This window comes from Terrapene carolina, unplaced genomic scaffold (assembly GCF_002925995.2).
Source record: "Terrapene carolina triunguis isolate 2854851 unplaced genomic scaffold, T_m_triunguis-2.0 Scaffold198, whole genome shotgun sequence".
Lineage (NCBI taxonomy): Eukaryota > Metazoa > Chordata > Testudines > Emydidae > Terrapene > Terrapene triunguis.
The window spans coordinates 5,246,655-5,263,505 of record NW_020664549.1 but is presented as its reverse complement, the minus strand read 5'-3'; the positions used below and the strand labels follow the sequence as shown (position 1 = coordinate 5,263,505).

At 50.1% G+C, this 16,851-nt stretch overlaps 1 protein-coding gene across 1 annotated transcript in view; it reads left to right on the top strand.

Annotated features, from left to right (window-relative positions):
* Positions 1–16,851, top strand: part of LOC113407098 (metabotropic glutamate receptor 4) — a 167,946-nt gene that overhangs the window by 122,524 nt on the left and 28,571 nt on the right. Inside the window, exon 6 of the mRNA XM_026655143.1 lies at positions 14,174–14,374. Within this exon, the coding sequence (XP_026510928.1) occupies positions 14,174–14,374 (201 nt within the window). The remainder of the gene's footprint in view (positions 1–14,173; positions 14,375–16,851) is intronic.

The following is a 16,851-nucleotide window of genomic DNA, read 5'->3' as shown; positions in this document are numbered from 1 at the left end:
GTGTTGCCATTGACGCCCGTGGAAACCAGAACGATAGAAATGACCACACGTGGGGCAAGGCGTTGGGAAACCAGGCCCCTGGAAAAGCTTGGTTGAGGCAGCGGGAAGTCGGTCTGTGTGCACATGGCTGGGAATGTTAAGCTGCAGGTGGTGTAGCTCCGGATATAGAAATACAGATCTGGTTTGGTTTAATAGACATGGAATCCTCACCTGTTCTCACCCAGCATGCAGTACATGAAGCATGATGGTAGAGGGGCATCAAGCTTTAAGAAGACAAACCTTGCCCTGAAGAGTTTATAGGCTGTGTTAATGACAAAACGCAAAAGGTAAAGGAAACACATTGCAGTGGAGGGCTGTCTCTTTCCCCTATACCCTGCGCCCTTTCTATCGCCCGTCTTTCCTTCCTCCATCTCGCCGTCTCTCCTTCCCGTTGTCTCTTCCCCTTAGCAGTGCTTGTGTTGTCTGCATACACTGATATTTGCATAGTGTCTGTGCCTTCATGAAATGCAAAACCTGGGCATGACCTTAAGGAACACATCAGCGCTATTGGCTCCAGGAACTCTCCAGCACCAGGAAGCGACCCACTGGTTGCATTGGCAGTTGCCACAAGCTGCTGATCTCTTCATCTTAATAATAATGTAGCATTACACGTGATATTTTAAGGGCACAGTATCAACGGAGGCAGTTGAAATCCTGAGCCATGACAGATATCCTAGGGACCGTCTTTATATTATCTGAATCTCTCTGCAAATAAATTGTCTCCAGGATGATTGTTTACCATATAAACAGAGGGGGGAAATAATAGCGCTTACAGCTGGCAATAAATAATCTGGATGCCTGAAGCTGGTTGGTCTCGCTTCCCAGGGTTGTGCAAATGTTTCCTTTGGAGGAGTTCTGTGTGGGGTTCATGCCCCTGGGTTTTCCCTTAGGGTTGAGCAAACCCTCAATCTCCCAGTGAAACTCTCTCCAGACTGCTGTTTCAATTGCTCTTGCATCAAAATCCTACAGTTCTAGGGCTAGGTTCTCAGATGGTGGAAATCAGGTAGCTCTGTTGACTTCAGTAGATTGATGCTGATTTACATCAGCTGGGGATCTGGCCCAATCTACCCCAACTTCATTGCTCTTGCTTGGGGAATAAGGCCCTAATGCAGGAAAGCACGTACTTTGGGTATAAGCATGTTCCCAAACAGAAGTGTTTTCCTGAATTGGGATCTAAGTCATGGCAGATCCTTGGCTGTACTAAATAACATTTTGCTCCTTCTCTAACCCCTTCTTTCTGAGGAAATGAAGCCTCGCAACATCCCTGTTAAGCAGGTATTCTACCCATTTTATGAATAGGGAAACTGAGGCACGGAGACTGCAAGCTCTTTGGGGCTGGGGCTGTCTTTTTGTTCTGTGTTTGTACAGCACCTAGTACAGTTGGGTCCTGGGGCTTCTATGCACTATGGTAATAGAAACAAATTATAATAGTAAAAGTGACTTGGCCAAGGTTTTGTAATGAGTGGCAAAACTGGGAATAGAACCCAGGAGTTCTGATTCTCAGCCTTGCACTCAGACCATTAGACTGAATTTCCACCTGCTATTAAAATAATTAGATTTTGGCCCCACTGGTTCACATGAGCAGGAGCTTTCACAGTCTGTCTCAGCAGACAAGCCTCCGAAAATGACATTTCTGTCATCATCTGTCTCGGGGCAGGGGTTAGCCGGGGAAACGGGCTGATGATCAAAAGATAATGACAAGCCACAACAGTCAGAATGTCAGCAAGTTGCTTCAACCATAGTCACCATGACCAGAAAAGACTCCATCCACAGTGATATGCTTTCCCTTGCAAAAAATAAAAATAAAAAAATCCCCTCCTGATCTGAACCAATAGAGTGAGAATCTTATGGCTCCAAGGAAACCAAGTCCCCCAAAGTTCATTACACTTCGGGCCAGATTTTCAAGAGAGCTCAGCTCCCAGTTAGGCACCAAAATAAGTGTGCAGATTTCCAGGTAGGGTGACCAGATGACCCGATTTTATAGGGACAGTCCCGATTTTGTGGTCTTTTTCTTATATAGGTTCCTATTACCCCCCACCCCGTCCTGATTTTTCACAGTTGCTGTCTGGTCATCCTATTTCCAGGAGAGCCTTGCATCATGTTGTCTGGAGTGTCTCATGAGCGAGAATACTAGCTTCAAGGCAGACTGTTAGGAAGCAGGGCACAAACCCCACACTGGTTGTGAGTTCTATACTTAAATGTCACCAACCAAGTAACACGTGTAAACTCCTCAGGCACTATAGCAGTCTTAACATGGGGTCACAAACAGTGCCCTTGGGTACTCCAATCTATCTGGCCACCCAACCAAGCTCGACTCTGGGATATATGGTCACTTTACACCAAAGATCACAAAATATTCAGGTTGCTCCCAGTCCCAAAGGGCTAGTCATTTACCCCAGGTCGATTTGTGCCTTAGATCTCTTATCAAAGGCAATGTTTGTAGCCAATCCTATAGTAAACTAAGGATTTAGTAACTAAGAAAACACCATCAGATCAGGATTAAACAAAGACCGTGAATGGCTAGCCAATTACAAAAGCAGTTTCTCCTCCCTTGGTGTTCACACCTCAACTGCTAGAAGAGGGCCTCATCCTCCCTGATTGAACTAACCTTGTTATCTCTAAACTGATTCTTGCCTGCATATTTATACCTGCCTCTGGAAATTTCCACTACATGCATCCGACGAAGTGGGTATTCACCCACGAAAGCTAATGCTCCAATTCTTCTGTTAGGCCTTGGCTACACTTGAGGATTCACAGCACTGTCGCGGCAGCGCTGTGAAGCGTGAGTGTAGTCACGCCGCTGCAAGTACTCCACCTCTCCGAGGGGAATAGCTTGCAGCGCTGCAGGCGCTGATTACACTGGCGCTTTACAGCGCTGCACTCGCTGCGCTCGGGGGGGTGCGTTTTCACACCCCTGAGCGCAGCAAGTTGCAGCACTGTACAGCGCCAGTGTAGCCAAGGCCATAGTCTAGAAGGTGCCACAGGACTCTTTGTCGCTTTTAACTAAGAAGTGTTAGTTACAAGGTTAAAACAGGTAACCATACACACACAAATGCGTTGCAATCTTAGGTTTCAGATAGTGATAGAGCCGCTGAAATATGCCAGGGCTATAAATCCTCTAGGGCTAACCCAGGTTAATCTCTTGCTTGGGTTTAGGAATCTTTGCCCCTTAGAATTCAAACGGCATAAAAAGACCCTAATTCCTTCTGGTCAGGGACTTCTAGAGTCCAAGCTGATGGGACAAGCGTTTTGGCTCGTCCCCCTCTTCATGGGTGTGCTGGGAGCAATCAACGAAGTCCTTGGCTTACAATGGATTCAATAGGCCTTCCTGATGGGCTGGAGAAAACCCCACCTCATAGGTGCAAACCAGTATTTTTCACTTGGTGATGTTTCCTTCTGGACTGGATTTACAGTTACAGAATGAACACTTAAGTATTACCTTGCAGCATGGGTTTCAGATATTATAAGTAAATTAATGCATGCAGCAACTTACAAGCAAAAGTCTAAAGACTAAACATTGTTACCATTGTAATATCTATTTTAGCAATGCTCCCACACAGGTGAGTCAGACTAGTTTCCAGCTATGCACTTGAGAGTGTTCACTTGAGGCCTAATGACCTTGGCATAAGCTGGCATCTGGTCTACCAGCCTCAGACCTTGCCCATTGGGTGCTGAGCTCTGTAGAACATCTGCCCATCCGTGTCCCAATGGGAGCTGCGGAGCTGTTTGGAAAAGTTGGCCCTGGTTGTGAGGGCCGAACCCTTGAAAAAACTGCCCGGTAGAGAATTCGGCCCCTAGTGTGTTGTCAGGCATCCTTGGGAAGCGTTAAATAGGGTATGTGCAATGGGAGACGGGCCTTCTGCTATCAGAGCATCGTATGGACTGGAAATGTATGTTCAGCTGAGACAGACAGAGAGGAGTTGGGGAGAGGTTTCCTAATTCGATAAATGAAGAGAAAATGTTGCTGTGTTAAAATACACTTAAGCATGCTCCCCCCACTCCCCGGGGTACGGCAACCCCCGCTGTTTGTTGTTTTCTTTGTCCATTGGAACGGCTTTTTGAAACGAAATTCTTTTCCTCTTGTCTTTCCCTTTCTCTTTTCTTTTTTCCCCCTTTTCCTTTCCTCTTTTTTTGGGGGGGGGGAGGGGAGGGAGGCTTCTGATTATCTCAACCTTGAAAATTCGTTTCAATTACAGTTTACAACCTGCAAACAAAGGCTGCGGTCTCCGTAGTAACGGTTGCTGCTGCGCTTTGACGGGTGCGAATCCTCTGCGATTTGGTTCCCCCAACTGTCACTCCTGCCTCTTCTTGTCTGGCTCATTGTGCCCCAGGACACAATTAGGATGTCTTCAAATGGTGTGTGTGGTGTTATCACTGTGATGTGTTGGTGAATTTACCTCCTCTAATAGCAACAGGAGATGAGTGCCCTTATTGCTTCACATAACCACCGATTCCTGCGGTCGCCTCCCGCCCTTCACCACTCTCATTCCAGCAACACCCCCGCTCCCCTAAAGGGCAAGAGAAATCCTGCATCTGTCATACAGTCCTCCTCTTGTCCCTCTGTGACCCATCCCACAGCCTACGCTCACTTGGAACGCCTAAGGCAGTGGTTCTCAGCCGTTCACAAACTGGGACTCCTCTCCAATCTGGCTAGGATCTAGTGGGGGCCATCTCCTCTCTAGCTGGTGGTAGCCAAGACACCTCTAGCCAGGACCTGTCTCCCACAGCCCCACATTCCCCATGGAAACAGAAGCTTCAGGTGCTCTGTCTTTGAACTGGCTGTGGCTCCTGGCGCTCCTCTCTTACTCTGCCATGCGGTGTGGCCCACGCAGACGGGCCAAAGAGGCTCCTTGTCTGCTGCTGCCTCTTGAAGAATTCACAGGCTCATCAGTACAGGAAAGAGGTGGTGTGGGGGGCGCTGTTGTAATGAGACCTACAGAGGAACTGGCAATGGGGTCTGAGGACCAGAAGAAGGGCAGTCATGGGGATCTTGAGGTGGGACAGGAGGGCATGTGGCTGGGGGTGTTTTCAAAACCCCAAACCAAGCAGGTAGCTCTAGGCCAGAAGGGTTTTCCCAGTGGCCACTGGCTATTTTTTTTTTTTTTTTTTACTAGATAGCTAATTAATGACTTTACTTTTGCAAGGTTGAATGTTAATGCTGCCTTGAAATTGGGCTGGGGATCCTCCACGCAGCTGTGAAGCGGCTCAGATCAGGCTACTGATGGATGCTGAATATTAATGTGGATGAAGGGGTTTTTTGGTGGGGGCTGATCTTCTTCGTGTTCTTTTGCCTTTATGTTTTCGTTCCTCCCTGGTCTCCTGCTGATAACGTGGTGGTGATGTTTTTTTTCCTCCGCAGCATGTATCAGTCAGGCGAACATATGTGAGGATTTGTCCTGGGCGCCTGTTGCTTAAGTGGATAAGTCGGATGAGGCTGGCTTGGAGGGAGTGGAGAGATCCCTGGCTGGGGATCTGGGCTCCTGCACTAGCTCTGTCACTGCGGGCAAGTTGCTTTCTAAAGGGGCTGCTCGTGCCTCCATTGTTTTAGGTGCGGGACGTGATGTACCTGGAGTCTGGGTTGCAGAGGTGCTGAGCACCGCGACTCTGCCTGAAGTCTGGGGGTGGCAGGGGCTGAGCAGCTCTGGAAATTCAGGCTCGAGCTGGGCTCCCGCTAGGAAATTGTCTCACTGCTGCCAGCTACTGTGGCCCCCTGCTGAATTGCTAGTGCACATAGGAAGCCATGAAAGGAAGGGGAAACTGAGTCCCAATTCTGCTTCCTGTACCAGTGCTGAAAGCTAGGGCAGGACTCTCTGCTCCACTAAGGCTACTTTGCGCTACCTGGCCCAGTCAGTGAAGAGCTGTCCCTGTGCAGGGAAACTCTCCGCCAGGAGAAAGATGCCTCTGGCTGGGAGAGGCCAAGACTGGAGTAGCTTTGAGCTCCTCCATGGCCAGTGTGCCTGACCCGCTCCATACAGCACCTCCTGCTGGGAGAGGCCAGGACAGGAATAGATGTCAGCTCCCCACAACTGGTGCTCCTGCCCAATTTTCTACAGGATCATCTGAAGGAGAAGCAGAGACTGGAGTATGTGGATGCCTCCCCCTTGGCTGGTGACCATTCATTATTCTCCGTGGCGACTCTCACGCCAGGGGAGGTTGTGGTACAGAAGCTGCCGGTGGTCTGGAGCACCATCACTGTAGCTCTCAAGAGAAGAATGGGGAGTGATTTTGATTAACTCCAGCGGAAAGCCAGTGCCGGGGATGTGATCGGAATTGCTGCTAATCCTTTCTCATGCATCGCTTGAGAAGATAGCTACGGCCGCTCTCGGAGGGGTGCCCAGCTAGACGCGTCGCATACTTGAAAATTAATTATCAGACCGGTGGAACGATGCACGACCCGGCTATTATAATCAGCAGGGTCACATTGGCTTCGCCGTCCTAATCTACTGAGAGCTTCAGAGTGAATTATTGTACTCTTGTCTGGAACATGCCATTGCAAAACTCTGTTCGCTGATCTGCATTTTTCTCTCCCCGCGCAACCTCATTTCCTTTTGGAAAACATTTTAGTCCTGATGAAAGGTGCTGGGCTGACAGTCCCGGAGACTTCCACTTATCTACAACACAAGCTGCAATGGAAGCAGCAGGAGAGCACCCCGGCTAATGTAGCTCAACCTTGACAGGAGGGAGCCCTGTGAGTGATGAGAAGGGAATTCAGTCCTTGTGCTCTGTGCTCAGGCTGCCAACGAGCGGGCCAGTTAGTGCCGGGAGAGTGAACAGCATGGGTGATTTGTAATGGGATCCATAGCCTTTCACGAGTGCACAAGGCCCCTGTTCAGATCAGGACCTCGTTGTCCTAGGCACCGTACTCACATAGTCTTAGCACACAAGAGTTTGTCATCTAAAAAGCCGGAGGCTGAATTCTTATCCCCATTATACAGATGGGGAAAGAGATTAAATGACTTGCCCAAAGCCAACAGGATGTCTGGCAGCTGGGGTCTTGAACCTGTATGTCCTGAGTTCTAAGCCAGTGCCTTAACTGCAAGATTATATTAGTGACTGAAAAGTGGGAAATGGACAGATCGTGCACATTCCACAGGCTCAGAATCATGTGATAACATTCGCATGCTCAGTCTTTCTTGAGAGTGTAGTGACAACGCATGTATCTTGTTCGCCGTGTCACATGGTATTATTTGCATACACTGCCCCACATGATCATGTACAAGGACAATGCACATAGCACGTGCTCATCATCATGTGAGAGCATATGGGACAATGCACATATGACGTGCTCAGTTTTATCTGATGGTGTAGTGCACATATCACGTGTTCAACGTCACCTGATGACGGGACAGTGCGCATATGATATGCTTAGTGTCCTGTGGTGGCATAACATGCGTTAGCTGGAAGATAGCAGCCCCACATAGCCAGGCGCTCGGGGAGCAACCCCTGAAGCTTAGCTTTGGAGTAAAGTCTATTGCACCCTTTTTTTAATGGGTAATTATCTTGGCAAGATAGAGTGGCTTGTCTGCCTGGTGAGAGATGAATGCATGGAAGGACCTATGCTGAGGGAGAAGATTAATAGCCCTTGTCAATAACGTGGAAGAAAGGATAACTTGATGAGTTTCACATGAGTAATCTCCATGTACTCCACAAGCATATGGATAACTTCGAAGAATGGGCTATAAGTTTACCTCCTTGATGCAATCTTTTCTTGTTGGTCAGTTCGCTATCCATTTGTTTCAGCGCTTCGTTCATGCGGCACGTGTCCGCGCTCTCATTCTGAGGTGAAGGTGGAGAGAGAGGCGCGGAAAGGGGGACACCGGCTCACATCACTCTTATGACTCTCTCTTCCCTTCTGCTTGCCTGGGCAGGTAGCTGCCATTCTAGGTGGTGGAAGCGATGCCACATGTTACCTCCAGGGACACGCACACCATGCTGTCTCTCACTTCTGCTCTTCCTGGCTTCTGGCCCTTTAATCTTAATGGAGCATCGCAGACACTGGAGGTATTATGGTGGCTATTTGTGTACAGAGAAAAGCAGAATAGAAATCTCTGCCCTGGCTCCAGAGGAGTGGGAAACTTAGAGAGTGTAGATGGTTCAGGAGCAATGATGTGTTAGGGGTATCGCAGGGTGGGAGAGATGAGGGAGGAAGGGTATGAATAAAGGGAGGCAATCCCTAGGACCACCCATTGGTGGGACCTAAACAGGATGCATTGAGGCTTCAGCCCTCAACGAGACCTCCCAAGGGAACCATGAATTATACTGTGTGCCAAAGGTCTAGCTACTCAGAAAGCATGTAGTCTTACATTTCTGTGATTCTATGTGGGTTGGCCTGCAGGTACAGTACCCTGGTGTCCTCCATTGTCTGCACTGTCTGAAGTGGTGCGAGGAGTCCCGTAGGTGGCTACAAATAACCAAATGTTGCTCCCCTACTGTTGGCTTTTCTCCCAATTGTCATGCGTGGAGGGCTTCGTGAGCAGTCAGAAGACACTGAATGGCAGAGAATGGTACTGGCTGGCCGGCCACCATGGGCAGTGGGGCAGGTGGCATCCAGTGCTGTGGATGATGTCCTAGAAAGAGATGTCCTTCTGCGGAAGGGGCTAGGGCAGAGCGACAGGAGGTTCTGGGTTCAGGCTCGCTGGGAAGGTGGCTGAGGACTGGCCCCTTTTTGTTCCATTTGTGATCAGAACTTTGGTAGCCGAACGGTTAAAGCCCAGCTGATTTGGGCTTTGTCACAAAGATGGCATTGGCTCAGCTGCACAGAGGGGATTCTGGTTCCAAGCAAGAGGAGCATGCTTGCACACTGTGCCTTTCCCTGTGCTGGCTGGTCACACAGAGGACAACAGCCTATTACTGTTACCAGCTAACAAAGCTACTCCTCTAGCTCAGGTGACCCAGGCCTTCTCCTTTGGTGATGAATGTACCAGGTTCAAATCCAGCTGATGAACTGGCCTCTGGGCTATTGTGCAAGCCTGAGATTGAGTCTCCATCTTCTCCTCTCTTCCCCAGCCATCTCCTTCTTATTGCTCTCTCCTGTTCCTCCAGCCCGAGTCCCCACCCAGCTTGGGCAGGGGGGATGCCCAGCACAAACACGCTCTGCCTGGGGAGTGTACACGGTGCTCCTGCTGGAAGGGGCTGGGAGAGCGCTTGCAGGATACACATATCAGCACTGCTCCCAGGTGCAAGACAGAATCTCACTGCAGCACTCCCTTATCTCTCTCTGTACTACCTTTATCTCACCCTCCTCAGACAACCAAACCCAGCCATCCCCTTATGTCCTTGGCCGAGGCTCAGGCATGGCTCGGCCATCAGACATGCTGTGCTGTCTCCACTCGTCTCAGACATGCCAGGAGGCAGACGGGAGGTGAGAGCATCATGGCCTGAAGCACGGCGAAGACCAGGGCCAGCCGGTCTCTGCATGGGACAGGTGCCTTTTAATCACATGCTGTGCCGGCTTCCAGCTCTACAGAGGGATGCGTCGCGTTCTGGGCTCCAAGGCTCACATTTCATAGAAGATTTGGGTTGGAAGAGACCTCAGGAGATCATCTAATCTAACCCCCTGCTCAAAGCAGGACCAACACCAACTAAATCATCCCAGCCAGGGCTTTGTCAAGCCTGACCTTAAAAACTTCTAAGGATGGAGATTCCACCACCTCCCAAGGTAACCCATTCCAGTGCTTCACCACCCTCCTAGTGAAATAGTGTTTCCTAATATCCAACCTAGACCTCCCCCACTGCAACTTGAGACCATTGCTCCTTATTCTGTCATCTGCCACCACTGAGAACAGCCGAGCTCCATCCTCTTTGGAACCCCCCTTCAGGTAGTTGAAGGCTGCTATCAAACCTCCCCTCACTCTTCTCTTCTGCAGACTGACTAAACAAGCAGTGTTCCTTTTCTCCTCGGCCCCTCCAGGGCTCGCTGCCTAGCGGGGACTGCTTCAAACCCACCCGGAGAAGCCCTTTGTGCTGCTTACGCTCTTCGTGTTCCCTTCCCCGCAGGGCTTTGATGTGCGCGAAGCCTGGCGGCAAGGTGGCGGCTCCCAGAACCAGCTGGATGGACTGGCTTTGAACCCAGTTGCTCATTGGTTTCGCTTTGCAGGGGCAGAGGGGACGTTTCTCTTCAGTTCCCGTCCCCCGGGGCCTGCCCTGAATTTTCTTTGCGTTCATGGTTCAGAAGAGCCGATAACTTCCAATTTTACGTGCGTTTTTCCCGCAGGGGCGCCGTACGAGCCATGTGAATGCGGCGGAATCTTGATTCCAAACCAGCCCTGCTAGAAAAGAGATACAGGCCTGACCTGTAACCATAGATTCCCCCACCTGATCAGATCAGGAGCTTTGCTTGGCTGCTCTGGCCCACGCCTACCCAAAAAGGTCATGACTTCCCATGAAGCCTCTCTAGGCTTGGGGTTGTGTAACCAAACCTGGAGGCTTTTAGCCATTGCCTCTCTAGGGGACTCCCTTCCAGGCCAGCCTCTGGGGAGATCAAACCTGGCATTGCCCCATTGCTTAGCTGTGGCTAGAGTCACTGGGGCTCCCGCCTGGCACATCTTGGGGTCTTTTGGCCAGGTTCCTAGCACAACGGGGTGGGGTAGGGAAGACAGAGTGGCGTGGTGCAGCTTCTCCCTCACCCCTTTTGCTGGGTGCTGTGGGGAGCTGGGAACTTGCTGCCAGTGCTGCTTGGAAATGGGGAGGAGCAGAGACCCTTCATCACCCACGGCTACACCATGGCGTGGGGGGTGACGGAAGCACATCTCAAGGCACTGGAAGCTTCTGAACCTTTGGCTGCGAATTCTAATCTACCCTTGCAATCTCCTGAGGCCTGCACCTCGCTGGGTTGGGTACTGAGTGGCCTGGGGACATTTTACCCTTGTGCAGGGACTGCCACAAGTGGCCTGATTCCTAGAGCCCCCCAGTGGTAGAGAAGAGACGTAGTGAATATAAAGGGGATTCTTGACTCAGGCGGCTGGAGTCGGACAGACCCTGTGGTTCTCTCTGGCTCTCTAACTCCCAGCCTGTGCTGCCTGGAGTTATCACACAGGGTCTCCCTAAGGCCCGGCCTGGAATCAGAAACCCTGGAAGGACCTGTACAATCCAGTGCACAACACCCCCCAAAATCACCCCCATGCTGTCCCCACACAGTGTCTCCCTAGTACCGTTCCTACCACTCCTGGTAGCTGAATGCCCCCTCGGATGGTTCCTCACAGGCCCTCACTTCACAAAGCCCACTCCTTGCCCTGGGTTAAAGCCCCCATCTGCTTTGCCGAGCTCCCATGACGTTAGCCCCCTGTGCTTGGTGTCACTCAGCTGGGCATCTGGAGGGTTCTGTTATTGGATGTGATGCTGGAGTAGCGGGAAAGCCCCTATCGGCCACACACTACTGCAGCGCCACACCCCGGGGGACTCTTTCTTAGCTCTAATTAACAGCATGTTACGTTAATCGGTGTCTTTCGCTAAATGATTAACATGTTTCAAGTCCCATTAGGAGCGGTTATGACAGGGAAAGGCAGGCAGCTGTCGCTGGTAATTACTGCACACTTGAATGATTCCACCATCTAGGGCTGGCGGGCGAGGTGGGGAATCAATCTATGGGTCAGCGCCTGGGGGAGCGGAGAGGGCCGGTGGGGGAGTAGGATGGGAGGAGAGTTCAACGGGGGTGGGGAGGGAGGTGGGGAGAGCATGGTAGAGGATGCGTGGCTAGTGATGGATGTTGCACAGACAGTCCCTTGACACTGTGGATAGCTCCCGAGAGACTGATACTGTCACAGCTGATGGTGAGATTGATGAGCCCAGCATGCTGGAGGATGAATAATATTTGCATAAGCTGTAGCTCAGGCTGTGACTGGAGTATGTGAACTTGGGGATGCCAGAGAATATGTGCCGTGTGGCCCAGTGCCAACTGCAGACAGCTCTAGTGGGGTGTAAATAAAACAATCCACAGGCCAGGCTCAGGGGTGAAGTGGAGGAGAAGCTCAGAACGGGGTCTGAATTTAGGGGCTAGCCACAGTCCTGAGCTCCCCAGGGAGAGGCGTACAGGGAGCATCTTCCCATCGTGAAGCGAGAGTGTTGTGACTCCCTATGGGCAATCAGGAATCAAGTCTTCTGCTCAGGGCTGGCCAAAAATAGTCTATCAAAACTGTTTTTTGACAGAAAATTGGGATTTCGACAAAATGGAATTTTACATGAACAGCATATGCCTTCTGTGGGATATTTCAATTTTTTGTCTAAAAACAGAACATCTGAAAATGGAAGTGGTTTTGGCTGAAAATGAAAATAATCTGATTTTGAAATACCACCACGGTGCCTCCTGGAAGTTGTAGTTCAGTTGCATCATATGCCAGGTTCTTCAGTTGGACTTCATCTCCCAGGATGCACTGTGGCATGCGACTGCCATGATACAACACCTTCATTCATGGGGGTGGTGATAATGGTCATTATGAATCATGGGAGATGTAGTCCAACCAGGGAGCCCAGCCTATAGAGACATATGAGGCACCTGACCTACAACCCCCATTAGGCACCATGGTGGCATTTCAGAATTGAAATATTTTGATTTTGAACTGAAGTATTTCAGTTTTTGATTTTTCATTGAAAACTTGAAATTTTCCAACCATGTCTAGTTATACCAAATAAGCTCTAGGCCACACATTGCCTGCCTCCCAGTTAAGTATTTCAGGGGTCCTGTATAATGGTGATCACACTGACCAGGAAGGAACTGTGACACGCTCTGCACTTTTAATGGCTTGCAGAGGATCTGCCAGGTTATTCTAATACTCCTGGATGTCCCGCCTCCAGAAGGTGGGACTTCCTGGAAATGTTTATCGCAGTACTGGGGAGTTTGGCAGAGCTGGAGGAGGTATCTCCCTAAGGCAGTGCTTGCAGTGCAGTGAGATGACATCTTTCCACTCCAGCCATGGGTACCGGGCTTTGGATATTGGCTATAGTTTGCCGCAGCTTCAGAACTGTCCACTGCAGCCTCATTCAAGTTCCATGAAGAGTTTGGGGCTTGCTTGGAATATATTTTCACCCTGATGCTGTTTACTGTGTAAAGTTTATGTACCATAAACTTCCTGGCTGGGAAAGATGAGTTCTAACTAGCTGAAGGATTTTATGGGCTTTAGAGTAGAGATCAGTGTTCAGATGGAAGTGCGAAACAACTATAAGTGATTAAATGATGCTGCTATGCATCTCAGGGGAACTTCTGCACAATAGATGTCTAGCAGCTCACAGCTATGCCCATAGAAATATACGTGTCAGAGATGTGCTCAGAGTATAAAATTCAGATCAGGATTACCTATACCTCAGTATTTGGGAGTATTCGAATCAGAGTAATGGTTCTATCTAGGAATTTAGATAGGACTTATCTATTATTATCTGTAACATATCTGCCTGGTATGATGAGGCTCCTTTGAGCTTATGATTGAAATAAACAAGGCAGACAAAGAAACAACTGTTTTGCAGTTGTGGAATTAGGGTGCAGAGAAAGATTAAAGGGGCAGATTCTCAGAGATGTGGGGAACCCACAGCTCCAACTGCAGTCGCCGTCACAGGATTTGCAAGCCATCATCTGTTCTGAAAAAAGCAGGCCCCTGATGACTGGTCTAAGGTGTCACAGCAGGTGGGAGGCAGAGCTGGGAGTAGATTGTGAGTCCCCAGCTTTAAACCACAAGGCCGTCCTTCCTGCCCGTTTATTATTCGGCCTGGTTTTCCGAACAGCTGAGCACCTGCGCCTCTGACTGAACTTAATGGGAGTCACTCTTAAAATCAGAGCCTTTCTACATTACTAGATCCCACAAGCATGGCTGTATCGGGAATGGTGTAAGGCAGAAGTGCCAGCTTCTTCTAGCAGCAATAAATGGCTGTAGTGAGCTCCCAGATACAGTAGTACCATCCTCATCCCAGATACTTGGTACCGTAGGGACAAGAGAATGTATGCTGGCTCTGGGGAAACTCCCTCAGACCTGAGTTCAGGCTTTCCTTGCAGTAATCACTCTAGGAAATGGGGGAGGCCATCAGCAGCTCCCAGCTCTGCCAATCCCAGTGGGAGGAATTGTGGGAAGTGTGGTGGGTGCGGTGGGATTGGCTGAAGGGAGCGACCAGCGAGTTGATGCTGCCATGGCCCCATGTTGTGTGTTTGCAGACCGCGAGCGGATTGGCCAGGACTCCTCGTACGAGCAAGAGGGGAAGGTGCAGTTCGTCATTGACGCTGTGTATGCCATGGGCCATGCCCTGCACAACATGCACAAGAGCCTGTGTCCCGGCAAGGTCGGCCTTTGCCCCAGGATGGACCCAGTGGATGGCGTGGAGCTGCTCAAGTACATCCGCAACGTCAACTTCTCAGGTCTGTCTGTCTGCAGGGGGTCACGCTGTCTGGCCTTCAACATGGCAGAGGGGTGGGGGCGAGGGGGGGCGCGGTAAGAGAGGAACAAGGACCAATTATGCTCTGAGTAACTGGAGAATGACTCTGGTAAAGTCACTGGAGTTACTCCAGATCTACGGGGCTGTGAATGAAAGTGGAACCAGGTCTCTTCTGCTCCCGGCCTGGACTTTCTATTTATTATGTGTATTATGGTAGCAACTAGAAGCCCCAGCTGAGATACACATACACAGTGAGGGACAGTCCTTGCCCTAGAGAGCCTACAATCGAAATAGATGCCGTGGTTTTATTGTTGTCCCCACATTCTAGAGAAGGAGCTGAGGCACAGAGTGATGAAGAAGCAGATTTTCAAAAGAACTCAGCACCCAAGCTGCTGGGCGCTTCTGAAAATTAAGGCTAGGAATTTTAAAGAACACCCGAGTGACGTAGGAGGACGCTGGAAGTCAATGAGACTTGTGCTCCTGAGTCACATAGGAGCTTTCAAAAAATCCCAGTACTGACCACTTATCTAAGGAGCTAACCCATCCTGAAAACTCTGGTGATTTTTTCCCACAGTCACACAGGGAGTCAGTAGCGGGAATCGAACCTAGAGCCTTTACATTGCTAGCCCCAAGCCTTAACACAGCACCACCTTTCCTTATTTAGCTTCCATTTCTTGTTCTACTTCCATTCCTTCTCTCTTTCCTCTCCCCCTTTGTTAAAATGAGCTCCTCGTCTGATTCATTCTGTTACAGCTTTGTCTTCCTTCAGATCTCCTCTGGAAACTCATCTCTTCCCTGTACTATATCTCTTTAATAAACATTTTCTGTCCCTTCCTTCTTATTACTTCTATTTATCTCTCCCCTGCAATCTCCTCTGCAATCTGTCTTCCTTATTTATTTTTCCTTCTTCCCCTCTTCCTTGATTTTCTGTTCTCTTCTTGTGTTCGTATTTATTTGCACAGTTCATTTGATTTTACTTTAAAGTAAATTTTTTTTTTTAAATGTGGCAAAGCTGCAGGCGGCGAAACTCCCCCTTCCAGTAGCTATCCCTTGTGCGCTGCGGGAAATGTTTCTGTGCAGCGAGCAGCTGGTGTGGAGCCGAGGTTGAGCATTGGCCGCCACTGTTTTGAAGTATTTGTATTGCATCCCGGCTCACACCCATTCTCCCTCCCCGGGCTACATCCCCGAGTGCCAAGTTAGGGCAATCCCCACTGCACATGAGTGGCAGGAGATGTCAAAGCCAATCACTCTGTCAAGCGTAATGAGCTGTGGGGAGGGGAGGGACCGGCGGCGGAGCTGCCATTTGCAAACGGAGGGTGTTCACCCTGACCGGCATGCCCGGTGGGAAGCGCGCTGGCACCATGACAGCCAGTAAGGGCAAGCCATCATATTCCTTCCCCTCCCCCCCCCCCCCCCCCCCCGCCTCGCTCTGTGGGCCACTGACACCAACGGAGATCCCCTTGCTCAGTCCAAGTCTGAATCAAACCCTGCTTCTTTATCTGAAGGGCTCAGTAGTGCAGTGGGTTAGTGCAGCCCCAGGGGCCTGGATTCAAAGGCTGCCTCGAGTTAAACGAGCCTAATGAGTAATCTCTGCTCCTTGTCGGCCTGCATCACAAAGCTCAGTGCCTGCCTGGCAGCCTGTGTTGAGCAGAGCCCCAGCCTGAGGACTCCGATAGCATGGGGTGTTCAGGGAGCAGGGGTAGGGATGTGTCGGTCAGTTGTCTGCACTGTCTGTGTCTCTTGCAAATATAGTTGGCAGAACTGTGTGAGGTCCAGGACTGGAGTAGCAGGAGAATGGCAGGTCAGGATTAAGTGCTTTCAGGGGGAAGCCTATGGCTGGAATAGCGAGGGAGGCTGTGGGTCAAGATTGAGGTGTACCAGCAGAACTGTGCAGAGAAATTATGCACAGCATCTGTCTGGGCTAAGCCTGCTTGTAGCCACTGCTTCCAGCCCCTCCATTTCATGAAGTCCGCGTTCGCCCAGCCTGTATATAAATGCGAGAGATGCTGTGTGGTTGTTTTCCTCGGCAAGCTCCATAGCTGACTGCTGAGAGGAGATCACCACTCCTGCTGAATGAATGATGTAGCGTCACGATGCCCTGACACTGTATGTGGATTTATTATTCAGTGCTTTAAGAAAGAGACTCCCAGACATCCGAAGATGGTGAGAGACCGTGCAGGCCACTAGCGGGTGGGGAGGGAGCCCTGCAGAGTGCCCTTTGCAATCTGCTTTACACGGGTAATGCGATTGATTGGATAAATGACACAGGTGAGGAAAAGCAGGCTGATTTCCACATGGGAGTGAATTAGTTCTTCTGGCATCTACTCTACATAGTCCTTCTCTCTCGGGCTATGTCTACACCAGAAATGCTACAGCAGGACAGCTGCAGCACTGGAGTGTAGACACGTGCTGCAGTGACGGAAGGGGTTTTTCCATCGTTGTAGTAAATCCACCTCTCCG